Source organism: Eschrichtius robustus, chromosome 9, assembly GCF_028021215.1.
Source record: "Eschrichtius robustus isolate mEscRob2 chromosome 9, mEscRob2.pri, whole genome shotgun sequence".
Lineage (NCBI taxonomy): Eukaryota > Metazoa > Chordata > Mammalia > Artiodactyla > Eschrichtiidae > Eschrichtius > Eschrichtius robustus.
The window spans coordinates 6,589,730-6,603,957 of record NC_090832.1 but is presented as its reverse complement, the minus strand read 5'-3'; the positions used below and the strand labels follow the sequence as shown (position 1 = coordinate 6,603,957).

The window sequence follows — 14,228 nt, the reverse complement described above, 5'->3', positions numbered from 1 at the left end:
TTTATAAGGAAACTGAAGGCTTAAGAGATTGTTATATTGCTAAGGTCAAAAAATTAGCTTAGTGGCATTGGAGTTCCTTGAATATGTTATTATACACTTGTAAAGGATCATAAAAAGAGAGAATTATTATTAAGAAGGTAGATGAAAAATGCCAATCTCTTTTTATACAGAAGTACATGTTTGTAAGCACAAAAATAAATAAAATTCATTAACTTGCTACCAATTCTCTACAAACTATTTCAGAGAATAGAAGCAGGATAAATGCTTCCTAATTCATTATAGGAGGCCAGCATTACATTAATATCAAAACCAGACAAAGGCAATACAAGAAAACTACAGACCAATATCTCTCATGAACATAGAAGAAAAATCCTCAACAAAATATAGCAAATCAAATCTAAAAATGTATAAAAAGTATTATACACAATGGCCAAGTGGGATTTATCCTAGAGTTTACAAGGCAGATTCAACATTGAAAAATGAATTAATGTAATCCATTACATCAACAGACTAAAAAAGAAAAATCACATGATAATATCAATAGATGCAGAACAAAAATCTGACAAAGTCTAACATGCATTCATGATAAACACTTTCAGTAAAGTAGGAATAAGAGGGGGACTTCCCGAACTCGATAAACTCTATCAACAAAATATCTACAACTAATGTCATACTTAATGTAAGAAACTTGAACTTTCCCACTAAGATCAGGTACAAGACAAGGATGTGCCCTCTCACTATTCCTTTTCGACATCATACTGTAAGTCCTAGCTAATGAAATAAGGCAAGAAAAGGAAATAAAGGTATACAGATTGGGAAGGAAGACAAAAAACTGTCTTTGTTCACAGATGATATGATCATCCATGCAGAAAATACAAAAGAATCGACAAAAATATCCTGGAAATAATAAGCACTTATAGCAAGGTTGCAAGGTACAAGGTTAATATGCAAAAGTCAATTGCCTTCCTATATACCAAGAATGAATATGTGCAATTTGAAATAAAAACACAATACCATTTACATTGGCACCTGAAAATTGAAGTACTTAGGTATAAATCTAACAAAATATAAAATAAGACTTGTATAAGGAAAACTACAAAACTCTGATTGATGAAATCAAAGAAGAACTAAATAAATGGAGGTATTCCATGTTTGTGGATAGGAAGACTCAATATTATCAAGTTGTGGGTTCCTCCCGAATCAATGCATACATGCAATGAAATTCCAATCAAAATCCCAGCATTATTTTATGGATATCAACAAATTGATTTTAAAGTTTAGTTGGAGAGGAAAAGACCCAAAATAGTCAACACAATATTGAATGAAAAAACAAAGTTGGACTGACATTACCTGACTTCAAGACTTACTATGAAGCTATAGTAATCAAGACAGTGTAGTGTTGGTGAAAGAATAGACATAGAGATCAGACTAGAGGGCCCAGAAATAGACCCTGATCTTTGACAAAAGAGCAAAGGCAACACAATGGAGCAAAGATATTCTTTCCAACAAACAATGCTGGAAAAATGGGACATCTACATGCAAAAATGGACCTAGACACAGACCTGACACCCTTCACAAAAATTAACTCAAAATGGATCACAGACCTACATATAAAACACAAAACCATAAGACTCTTAGAAGATAACATAGGAGAAAACCTAGATGACCTTGGTCATGGCACAACTTTTTAGATACAACACCACAGCCACAAGGAATAAAAGAAATAATTGATAAGCTGGACTTCATTAAAATTCAGAACTTTTGCTCCACAAAATACAATGTCAAGATTATGAGAAAACAAGCCACAGACTGAGAGAAAATATTTGCAAAACACACATCCGATAAAGGACTTATCCAAAATATACCAAAAACTCTTAAAACTCAACAAAAAGAAAACAAACAATCTAATTAAAAAATGGGCCAAAGACCATAACAGACACCTCACCAAAGAAGACATACAGATAGCAAATAAGCGTATAAAAAGATGTTCCACATCATATGTCATCAGGGAAGTGCAAATTAAAGCAACAATGAAATATCACTACACAGTTATTAGAATGGCCAAAATCCAGAACACTGACAACACCAAATGCTGGATAGGGTGTGGAGCAACAGGAACTGTCATGTGTTGCTGGTGGAAAAGGAAAATGGTACAGCCACTTTGAAAGACAGTTTGACGGTTTCTTACAAAACTCTTACCATATGATCCAGCAATCACCTACTTCGGTATTTACCCAAAGGAGTTGGGAAACTTATGTCCACACAAAAATCTGCACATGGATGTTGACAGCAGTTTTATTCAAATTTGCCAACAGTTGGAAGCAACATGACATCCTTCAGTAGGTGAATGGATGGTTAACTGACATTCAGACAACAGAATATTGTCAGTGTTAAAAAGAAATGAGCTGTGAAGCTATGAAGACATGGAGGAACCTTAAATGCATGTCACTGAGTGAAAGAAGCCAACCTGAGATGCCTACATACTGTATGATTGCAACGATATGACAGTCTGGAAAAGGCAAAACTATGAAGGCAATAAGAAGTTCGGTGGCTGACAGAGATGGAAGGTAGGGCACGGAAAAATTTTAGGGCAATGAAAATACTCTATATGATAACAGAATCATTGACATGTCATTATATATTTGTCTAAATTCATAGAATATACAGCACCGGCAGTGAACCATAAGGTAAACCATGGACTTTGGGTGATTACGATATGTCAGTACAGGTTCAACCTTGGTAAAAAATGTACCATTCTGGTGAGGATGTTGATAATGGGGGAAGCTACACATGCGTGGGGACAGGAAGTATATATGAAATCTCTGTACCTTCCTTTCAATTCTGTTATAAACCTAAAACTGTCTTTAAAATTCTTACCTTGCACTAGTATGATAAGGAGTATACAGAAAAAATATTTACAGGTAAATTAACACTATCCTCTGGTCTTAACCTATTGTGTGGTTAATTATGTCTAATTTGATGTATGATGTATGATTGGTACACATATGAAAATAAATAAAATAAACATGGACATTTACAATCTAAAATGGTGCAACCTTCCTCTGGAAATAAACTTGGCAACATGCATCAAGAACTTTAAACCTGTCCATTCCACTGCCCTCCTGTTCCAATTCCTTTGCCTGTGTTCTTAGATTCAAAGCATGCAATAATTTCTGGAAAAGGGTATGGAGTTCAGTGTTACTTACTAATAGGGAAATGACTAAATAAAGTAAAATATTCTCATATGATGGAATCTTAGGTACCTATAAAAATGTGTTTTCATGGAATATTCCATGGCAGGGAAATATTATCACGCTATCATGTTAAATGGAAAAAGCCACATACAAAACTCTGTATACAACACGATTACATATAGCACACACACACACGCATATGTACATATACACACACACACACGCACCATACAGACATGCAAATGTTCAGGCATACTCAAGATACCGGAAAGAATTAAACCAAAATCTTTTTAACCATGAGGATAAAATTTCTAACACTTTAAGTTAATTATCTCTAAAACCAAAAATAAAGCATTAACAGGAAAACACAACAATCAGCAAAATACAAATGCAGAATATTGGGGTGTCCTCATGCAGGCTTTAATGACATCCCTATGCATGAATCTGTCAACATAAGGAGAAATAGTCATTTTCTCTAACCTACAGAGAGGGCATTCCTCTGCTGCCTGATATGAGAAGGGGCCTTATTCAATCAAGTGGTTAGTTATACATACACACTTAAATCTAACTGTGTATGTATAGTAGCTGTGTGTGAATACAGTAGCTTTTATTTATAAAATCCCCAAAAAATAATGACAGGAAAATTTTTCTTGCAAGAGACAATATTATTTTTCCAGCAATTGTCTCCTTGTGTATCTGGGAGGTGGTTCATTTCCTTAGAAAGATGTTGTGAGTTATTAATATAAAGGTCACAGCTTAACAGCAGGAAACACAGAGGCAATGCTCCTAGTAAGATAATATGATCAACACTACATATTTTAATGCCATCTTTATCAACTTTAATGGAAGGTTCTAAAATACTGGCTGGTGGGCTGCCTTCTGACTTATAGAAAAATGTTTCGGATTTCTCATTTGAAAACTTAAAAAGTGACTTGAATTACCTATTGTTTTCAGAGACGTTGAGAAAGCCAGATGTTGAGAGCAACAGTGTTTTCAGATCCTTACCTGATGTCCGTACATGTTATGCAGGTGATGTCTCGACTATTTGTTGTGATCAGGTTCAAAGCTACTGATGTTTCCTTGTCAGAGGTCGGGTGTGCTCCACATTTAAAGAAAAATTCCTGAAAGAATGAGAAATACGATCACAGACATGGAATCCGGCTGGCCACTTCCCCCTCTAAACATTTTCACAGTAAAGAATCTCTTCAGGAGGAGGAGAGATCTATCATTAGGTGTGAGTCTGAAATAAATCAACATCAACTCTTTTGAGGGAAACTAATGCCCTTGTGCCAAACTATTCAACAAGTCCTCTTTTTAGAAGGATCCACTTGTCTGCTAGTCTTTTCTTCTTTTTCTCCTTCAGCCAGGTTGCTGCGGGAACACTCTGTGTGTGCCCCTAGCTCCCCTCTCAGTGAGAAGTGAGTCTGGTAAAATAACACAGTGTGGATGCAGGAGGAAGCCTGAAATAGCATCTCGAAAATGGGGAAGAGGAGACCCTGAGCCACAAAATGATTTGCCCAAAGTCAGACAATCAGAGGTGAATCCAGGAAGTAACCCAGGCTTCTTAAAGGGAAACTCAGTGCTTTTTCTACAGGATCACCACACAGTTGGTCAGTTAGCAGCAAGAATATAGCGCAGGGTAAGAAATCTAGCTATCTCAACTATTGATAAGCATGCAAATATTGCAGACCTATGGAGGAGCAGAGTGTGCCCCTCCCCTCGTTCTGCCCCCTTTGGCATCCCAGAATTCCCTGGGAGTCTCACCTGCCCACCCCCTGCCAGGCAGCTAGGAATGTTCTAAACCCGCACCTCTTTCCTTCTTAGTTCACTTCCCAGCCCTGTCCTGCCACACACTCCTTTATCTTAGCTTGTGGGATCGTAGTTCCCCAAGCAGGGACTGAACCCTGGCCCTCGGCAGTGACAGTGTGAAGTCCTAACCTCTGACCACCAGGGAATTCCCAAGATACATCTTTTTGATTGATAATATTCTCCCTTCTCAAACAAAATATTTTTTGTTTTTCTTATTTTTTCCTTCTGTTATTTCTGTAGTTTTCACATACCCCTTTTCCCTCTCACACACCAAAGTGTTTGACAGATAAGTACTCTGCTTCTTGTCAAACAGTCTGTACACCTTCCATGGTAATAACATCCATGAAGCTAAATTGTGTGCCACTGCAAAACTTCTGTACAAATGTAACACTGGAGGACAGAAGAACCCTTGCATATACACTTAATCCTCAGCTCCATTTGTGTATAACTACTGGGATATAGAAAGTATTTTCCCTTTAAACACTAGACCTGGTGTCAGCAAACTTTTATTAAAGCACCATATATTAAATGTCTTCAGCTTTGCGGGCCATATCGTCTTTGTTGCACTGCTCGACTCTGCATTGTTGTCTAAAAGCAGCCATGGACCATGTGCAAATGAATGGATGTGGCTGTGTCCTAATAAAACTTTATTTACAAAAACATGTGGCAAATTGGATTTTGCCTACAGGCATACATTGTCCAACCAAAAGACCCTGAGATATTCGTGGAATGTCTTATTCACATTTGTATCCTAACAGTATACAGGACAAGCATTAGATATATTTTCTTAAATTAAAAAAAAAATTAATAGATTTACTTAATAAATGCTACCAGTGTTTCTTTATACATCTGACACCACTGCTCTTAATCTGTCCTTCCCCTGCTTGTAACCAAACTAACCTCCTCCTCTTCTGACCTGAGACACAGTGAGCCACACCTGTGGGTGTCAAAGTCCAATGGGCATCAGAATCACCCAGGAGGCTTGTTAAACTAGACATCGCTGGACCCACCCCAGATGTTCTGACACGGGGCCAAGGATTTGCATTTCCAACAAGTTGCCAGGTGATGCTGTTACTACTGCTCTGCGGACCACACTTGAGAACCACTGAGTTACAGCAACATCAGCGGTAAGGGGGGTAAACTCTACTTATTCTTTCGGAAGACAGCGGCCGTAGCAGACCTCACTTATCACATGTGAAAATAATGTCATGTCTCAGGGAAAATATGTTACTCTTAAAAATCTGGAGTGTGCAGAGAAATGTCCTCAAGCCAGGAGTTTGGAACCCAGGCTGTTCTTAAGAACAAGTGTCTCATCAATTCCAGATGGTATAGCTGCTAGTTAGCCAGAACCCATCCTACCTGGGGCAAGTGACAGAGTAGCCAACCCGCCAGGGTGTGCCAACAGTCCTGCTATGATGGGTGGGCTGTGCAGTGCAGCTGATGGGAGCCCGTCAGGCGTGTCTGTAAAGTCCCACGTGGCTTCCCTTGAAGCAGCATGGAAATCATCCTGATTGTTTTTGTTTTCTCTTTTAACATGGAATGCCACCCTTTTCACTCAATTTTTTGAAATGATATACATCCTTCAAAGGTCAGTTCAAGGGTATTATGAAAAAGAGTTAAGGCAAACCTTGACTATCAAAACAAGACGTCTGGAGGACGTGACTGATCCTTGTGAAATACACAGAGGATCTGCTTTTTGCAGATATGAAAAAAATGCTCACTCATAACGAAAAGTAATTCCTCCAAAATAGCTGAGTTGGCTGGACTATTGAGAAGGTATTTCATATACAGATAAATAGATAGTATTTATATTCTTTCTTAGCTTGCAGAAAGCTACTGGTAGACATTCAGCTAACAAATCACAAACTGCTCTAACACCAGCTAAAACTCAGTCAGATAAAAGCCAAAATCCTTTTTAATGGAGGTAGGGATTTTACAAACAATGGTATAATAAGTTACAAATGTTTGGAAAATTCCAGTAATTCACTTGGCGTGATAGAATTAAAATACAAATTACCAACTCTGTATATTAAATATGTATCAATCATCAGTGAATTTCCGTGCCTTCTCCACCAGTCTTTATGAAAGGAGGTTCTTTTCTAGTGCTAGAGTAGCAAAACTGGTGGAGGGTCCGAGATTTTGCCCAGCTTGCAAGCTAACAGGTTAGCCTGCCACCGTCTCAGGGATGCTGGCAGAAGACATGAGACAAAAAAAACTGCATGGCTCAGAGCCCAGGCAGAATGAAGTATGAACATCATGATTATGTCAGTTTCTCTGCATCCCAACTCCCAGGAGATGAAGTGGCCAGGCCAAGCTAGCTGGGGGGTTTCTGCATCACAGCTGAGGACCCTGAGCTTAGGGAATCCAGATCTTTTATAAGGATCTGTAAGCCAACTTTCCCTTTGTCCTGAAGGGAGACACTGTCTTTATTACACTGAACAATAAGCAGGTCCACCTTTTACTCTAGGGAGAGATACTATCATTATTTTCCAGGTCGTTTGCTATACAATTTCCTTGAAAAGATTATCCAGAAAAAAGCGTAGTTAGTGCTCCCTCACAAGTTGTGCAGAAACTTGAGAGAACCCTGGAGAAGTGTCTCCCAATAGTAATAACACCTTTTCCCACAGACGAATCAGCAGAACTATCTGATCATTTCCTGTCCTACACAATCAATGGGTTAGCATTTTCAAAATCTTTCTGATATTTGCAGGCTGCATTCAAAACACACAAACAATAAAGCAAAACAAAACAGAAATAAGAAGAACCTTGTTGACAAATTCTACCTTGGGTATTTCAACTTGCTTACGTAGAGTTGTCATCTCACACACAGCTGCATGGTTCTTTTGGAGTAATCGTCTATGACTTCTGCTTTTCTATGATGTTTTTCTCTTGACTGTTCAGACTAAAAAATCAAGGATGCCAAAGCCAGAAAAATCTTCTAGCCAGAGTCTAAGCAGTGTGGTCAGAAAGCTGACACCACCGTGAGATCTGGTCATCAGGAGCATGACACCATCTGATCCCCACAAGGACCTAGGAAACAGCTCAATCTGGGCCAGATGACAGTGGTTGTGCCCCAGGGCCTGGCTGCTTGAGGTGGCATTACTCTAGTTCCAGTGGGTGCCGGGTTTGACAAGCAAAGTTATTTCTATATCACCAGGGATATAGTCCCCTATGGGTGCAGAATAGAAAACTTCTTGTTCATTGCGGGGAGGGACATCTGTCAATTCTAGTGAAGGAAATATAGGATCCTTATGTGGGTAAATAAAGAATCTCAAAGGGACCCACCCATCTTTCACAAATGCCACCTCACAGGTAAAATCAGCTACAAAAAAAACAAGAAAGAAAACCAAACAAATCAAGTCCCATTAAATGAAATGAATTCCTCCACCTAACCAGGAGCTGTAGTTCCCACTGGCTGGCTCACTTCATTTGGATCCATATACTCAGCTCTGGGAAGCCCTAATTAGCTATGGAGCTAAAATCTATGACAGTAATTGGCCAGGTTTTTTTTCCCCCAAATGATAGTGTGAACTATTTTAAAAAATGAAAAAAAAAAAAAAAATCCCAGAGTAAGACCTTAAAAAATGTGCTTGGGTTTATAATGTGACCCTGTTAAATGCTATTTAGTACTACAAGGTGCTTTTCACCTTATTAATACTAAAGAGAAAATCCAAAATACAACAGAGTTATATTCTTTAAGTTCTTAGAAACATACTCATATTTTTGCCATTTCTGTGGACAAGGCTACGATTCTTTCCTTCCATTCTCGCTGAGGCCTCATATTTTATCATAACCCACCCGTCCTTTCCTTTCAAATCTTAGAGGCCTAGCCCGCTGGCTGAATGACGCCCATTAAAAAGCAATGTTATACGAAGGGAAAGACCTGTGAACAGTTCAATTCAACTGTTGGAAGCTACCTCTTTCTCCTCATTCCACTCTGCTACCTGACTCAAGACACTGCCAGTGTTTCTAACAGACAAAGGGGAAAATGAAAAGTATGGAAACGAATAAATAAACCAGCAAAATCTGAATTGGATTAATACCAAGAACCCAATTTATAAAAACTTATAGAATCAGAAGCTAATCGTCAACTCTAAACACAAATTAATGTGTTCCAAATTTCTATAAAAATAACTTACAACTACCATCTGGCAAGCCCTGCTTGTCTCAAACACAATCTAGTTTCACAAACCTGAAAAAACAGCAGTGAGACCTGACTTCTTCCCTCATGAAACTTCAAACAACTTTTATCGAACTTCTCAAAGTTAACAATTTTAATAGATATTGATTAACAATTACATGTTTTCCAAATAAAAATTTTGTCTCTCTTTACAAAGAGTTAAATCCCATGTTAGCCTCCAAGTCCTTCTTAGTTAATATCCCCCAAAGGCAAGGTATCTTTCTTTTGATAAAATAAAAGGGACACACAATTTTCACTAGGAGGTTGCAGTGGATCTACGGTTTGTACTAAAGAAGTAACTGGCCATTTGCATGGGTCAGGGTCAAGTTAGGGAAGCAGGGCCCATACCAGTTAGTTCAGTTGAGAGAATTTAATGCTGACTGAGGTCTAGTTGCAAAGGTGGTGGAAACCCAGAAGAACTAAACCAGGGCAGGAAGCTCCTTGCCATTAGCAGCATTAGCGCAGGGTGATCTAATCACCGGGGACTGGGGGACGGGGCTAGGTGGGCGGATGGATAAGATGCAGCCCCTGCCAAAGGCCCCTCCCAAAGAGAAAGGGAGAAACATCCCAGCTCTACCCTCTCTCCGCCCTCCTATCTCCCACCAGGCTGTGCTTGGGGAAAGCCCGCCTGAAGCAAGGAGAGGGGGTCTGCCTGTCCAGCCCACGTGCCAGCAGAGAGAGGAAGGGCAGGTGCATCTGAACGCCACCAGCACGTGCTGGTGCACCGTCGGGAGGCAAAGCCAAGTCAGAAGTCTTCAATATTCACTGCTTGTTAGTGGGGACATATTCTAACTAGCCTCCAGAACAGGAAAAATGATACATTCAGATATGGTTCTGTAAAATGCATTAAATAAAGATACATAAATATTTACACTAAATAATAAACCTGTCAAAAGATTACCCACCCAAATTTTCAACTAACAGGGACTGAGGACACAGGGGCATTGTTATTTATGAGAAAACTAGTAATAAGCATCTTACATCCCTATCAAAGAGTCCTCACGGTTACCAAGTTACAACAGACAAACTGTCACTTAGAATCAATCTAAATGTCTCTCATGAGCCTAGAAATTCTGTCCGTAGTACCCTCAGTCCATCTCTCCTTAGCCTGCCCGCTCCAAGAGCTCCTCACTTGGTTATCTGCAGGTTCTTTTGTAAGAAGCAACCGCTAGTTTTAAGTCTCATTATCCATTCAGAAATCTCATTATTAATGTGAATATGATAGTTTTAATTTTCCCTAAGCTAAAACATGACAAATGAGCATAATTACCATACTCTCTGCCTGGCACATAAGAAAAACCTGTAAATGAGCCATGCCACGACCTGCGCATCTGTGCCTTATTATTAGCGAATCCCAGTTTTCATGCTGATGTGTTAAGACTCCCTTTGTATTATGTAAATCCAGGAAATAATTATATAAGCTTGGACATAAAATAACTATGCAACTTGTTAGGTTGTATAAGACTTGTAGACTTTGCTAATTTAACAATGCCGGTCGTAAAGTTAGGTCACACCTACGTAAACAAATAAAATCTCGAAAGTTTACGAGTCTGCTATCATGTTCAATGATAAGTTTGTTTTGTCTTAATAAGATGTTAATAAAGCCTCTAGATGATGTGCAAAGTTTATCAGGAGAAAGAAAATCAACATGCTCCCACAAAAAGCAAAACCACGTCAGATCTTTGCTGAGAAGGTCAGTTGCTGACTGTAAGCATCACAACCACTTTCCGCTTTCCGCCTCCTCCAAGGCTGCCCGTCCTTCGGTTAACAACAAATAAATAGATGATATGCATACAAAGAAACACACACATGTGCACAGGCATGTAAACACACCAGACACGCAACGTGCCAAGCCAAGCCATTCTAAGCAGGAAAAAGTCTTAGATGTGAAGTCAGCAAGCACACAGCTCTCTCATCTCACCACTGCGTCAGGTCCAATGGCACAGCCATTTTCATATCAATACAGCTATTGTTATATTCCAAAAGAATTTTAAAAATTTTATCTTATTACCAAAGTTAAAAGTATAAGTCAGGTCTGCTACCTAGTCCAATGTATAAAATTAAAAAAAAAAATGAAATTCTAAAATCCAAAAGGCGAGGGGGAGCTTCAAGATGGCGGAAGAGTAAGATGCGGAGATCATCTTCCTCCCCACAAATACATCACAAATACATCTACATGTGGAACAACTCCTACAGAACACCTACTGAACGCTGGCAGAAGACCTCAGACTTCCCAAAAGGCAAGAAACTCCCCACGTACCTGGGTAGGGCAAAAGAAAAAAGAAAAAACACAGACAAAGAATAGGGACGGGACCTGCACCAGTGGGACGGAGCCGTGAAGGAGGAAAGGTTTCCACACACTAGGAGCCCCTCCGTGGGCTGAGACTGCGGATGGCGGAGGGGGGGAGCTTCGGAGCCACGGAGGAGAGCGCAGCCACAGGGGTGCGGAGGGCAAAGCGGAGAGATTCCCGCACGGAGGATCGGCGCCGAGCAGCACTCACCAGGCCGAGAGGCTTGTCTGCTCCCCCGCCGGGGCAGGCGGGGCTGGGAGCTGAGGCTCGGGCTTCGGTTGGATGCAGGGAGAGGACTGGGGTTGGCAGCGTGAACACAGCCCGAAGGGGTTACTGCGCCACGGCTAGCCAGGAGGGAGTCCGGGAAAAAGTCTGCAGCTGCCGAAGAGGCAAGAGACTTTTTCTTGCTGCTTTGTTTCCTGCTGCGTGAGGAGAGGGGATTCAGAGCGCCGCTTAAAGGAGATCCAGAGACCAGCGCGGACCCCAGAGACGGGCATGAGACGCTAAGGCTGCTGCTGCCGCCACCAAGAAGCCTGTGTGCGAGCACAGGTCACTCTCCACACCGCCCCTCCCGGGAGCCGGTGCAGCCCGCCACAGCCAGGCTCCCGTGATCCAGGAACAACTTCCCCGGGAGAACGCACGGTGCGCCTCGGGCCGCTGCAACGTCACGACGCCTCTGCCGCCGCAGGCTCGCCCCGCCTCCTCCGTACCGCTCCCTTCCCCCAGCCTGAGTGAGCCAGAGCCCCCGAAGCAGCTGCTCCTTTAACCCCGTTCTGTCTGGGCGGGGAACAGACGCCCTCAGGAGACCTACATGCAGAGGCGGGTCCAGATCCAAAGCTGAACCCCGGGAGCTGTGCGAACAAAGAAGAGAAAGGGAAATCTCTCCCAGCAGCCTCAGGAGCAGCGGATTAAATCTCCACAGTCAACTTGATGTACCTGCATCTGTGGAATACCTGAACAGACAAGGAATCATCCCAAATTGAGGAGGTGGACTTTGGGAGCAACGATATATATATTTCTTTCCCTTTTTTTCTTTTTGTGAGTGTGTATGTGTATGCTTCTGTGTGTGATTTTGTCTGTATAGCTTGGCTTTTACCATTTGTCCTAGGGTTCTGTCTGTCTGTTTTTTTGTTTGTTTTGTTTTTTACTAAAAAAATTTTTTTTTCCTAATAATTATTTTTTATTTTAATAACTTCATTTTATTTTATTTTATTTTATTTTATATTCTTCTTTCTTTCTTTTTTTTCTCCCTTTTATTCTGAGCCATGTGGACAACAGGCTCTTGGTGCTCCAGCCAGGCGTCAGGGCTGTCACTGAGGTGGGAGAACCAAGATCAGGACAGTGGTCCACAAAAGACCTCCCAGCTCCATGTAATATCAAACGGTGAAAATCTCCCAGAGATCTCCATCTCAATGCCAAGACCCAGCTCCACTCAACAACCAGCAAGCTACAGTGCTGGACACCCTATGCCAAACAACTAGCAAGACAGGAACACAACCCCATCCATTAGCAGAGAGACTGCCTAAAATCATAATAAGGCCACAGACACCCCAAAACACACCACCAGACGTGGACCTGCCCTCCAGAAAGAAAAGATCCAGCCTCATCCACCAGAACACAGGCACCAGTCCCCTCCACCAGGAAGCCTACTCAACCCACTGAACCAACCTTAGCCACTGGGGACAGACACCAAAAAAACGGACACTACGAACCTGCAGCCTGCAAAAAGGAGACCCCAAATACAGTAAGTTAAGCAAAATGAGAAGACAGAGAAACACAGCAGCAGATGAAGGAGCAAGGCAAAAACCCACCAGACCTAACAAATGAAGAGGAAATAGGCAGTCTCCCTGAAAAAGAATTCAGAATAATGATAGTAAAGATGATCCAAAATCATGGAAATAGAATGGAGAAAATATAAGACACGTTTAACAAGGACCTAGAAGAACTAAAGAGCAAACAAACAGTGATGAACCACAAAATAAATGAAATTAAAAGTTCTCTAGAAGGGATCAACAGCAGAATAACTGAGGCAGAAGAACGGATAAGTGACCTGGAAGACAAAATATTGGAAATAACTACTGCAGAGCAGAATAAAGAAAAAAGAATGAAAGGAATTGAGGACAGTCTCAGAGACCTCTGGGACAACATTAAACGCACCAACATTCGAACTATAGGGGCCCCAGAAAAAGAAGAGAAAAAGAAAGGGACTGAGAAAATATTTGAAGAGATTATAGTTGAAAACTTCCCTAATATGCGAAAGGACATAGTCAATCAAGTCCAGGAATCACAGAGAGTCCCATACAGGATAAATCCAAGGAGAAACACTCCAAGACACATATTAATCAAACTATCAAAAATTAAATACAGAAAACAAATATTAAAAGCAACAAGGGAAAAACAATGAATAACACATAAGGGAATCCCCATAAGGTTAACAGCTGATCCTTCAGAAGAAACTCTGCAAGCCAGAAGGGAGGGGCAGGACATATTTAAAGTGATGAAGGAGAAAACCCTACAACCAAGATTACTCTACCCAGCAAGGACCTCATTCAGATTTGACGGAGAAATTAAAAGCTTTACAGACAAGCAAAATCTAAGAGAATTCAGCACCACCAAACCAGCTTTACAAAAAATGCTAAAGGAACTTCTCTAGGCAGGAAACACAAGAGAAGGAAAAGACCTACAATAATAAACCCAAAACAATTAAGAAAATGGTAATAGGTACATACATATCGATAATGACCTTAAATATAA

At 40.7% G+C, this 14,228-nt stretch overlaps 1 protein-coding gene across 5 annotated transcripts in view; it reads right to left on the bottom strand.

Annotated features, from left to right (window-relative positions):
* The window catches only part of PRKN (parkin RBR E3 ubiquitin protein ligase), a 1,273,336-nt gene that overhangs the window by 558,463 nt on the left and 700,645 nt on the right, over positions 1-14,228 (bottom strand). For all 5 annotated transcript variants that reach the window (XM_068551239.1, XM_068551238.1, XM_068551240.1 and 2 more), the window contains one exon: positions 4,200-4,315. In XM_068551239.1, coding sequence (XP_068407340.1) covers positions 4,200-4,315 — 116 coding nt within the window. The remainder of the gene's footprint in view (positions 1-4,199; positions 4,316-14,228) is intronic.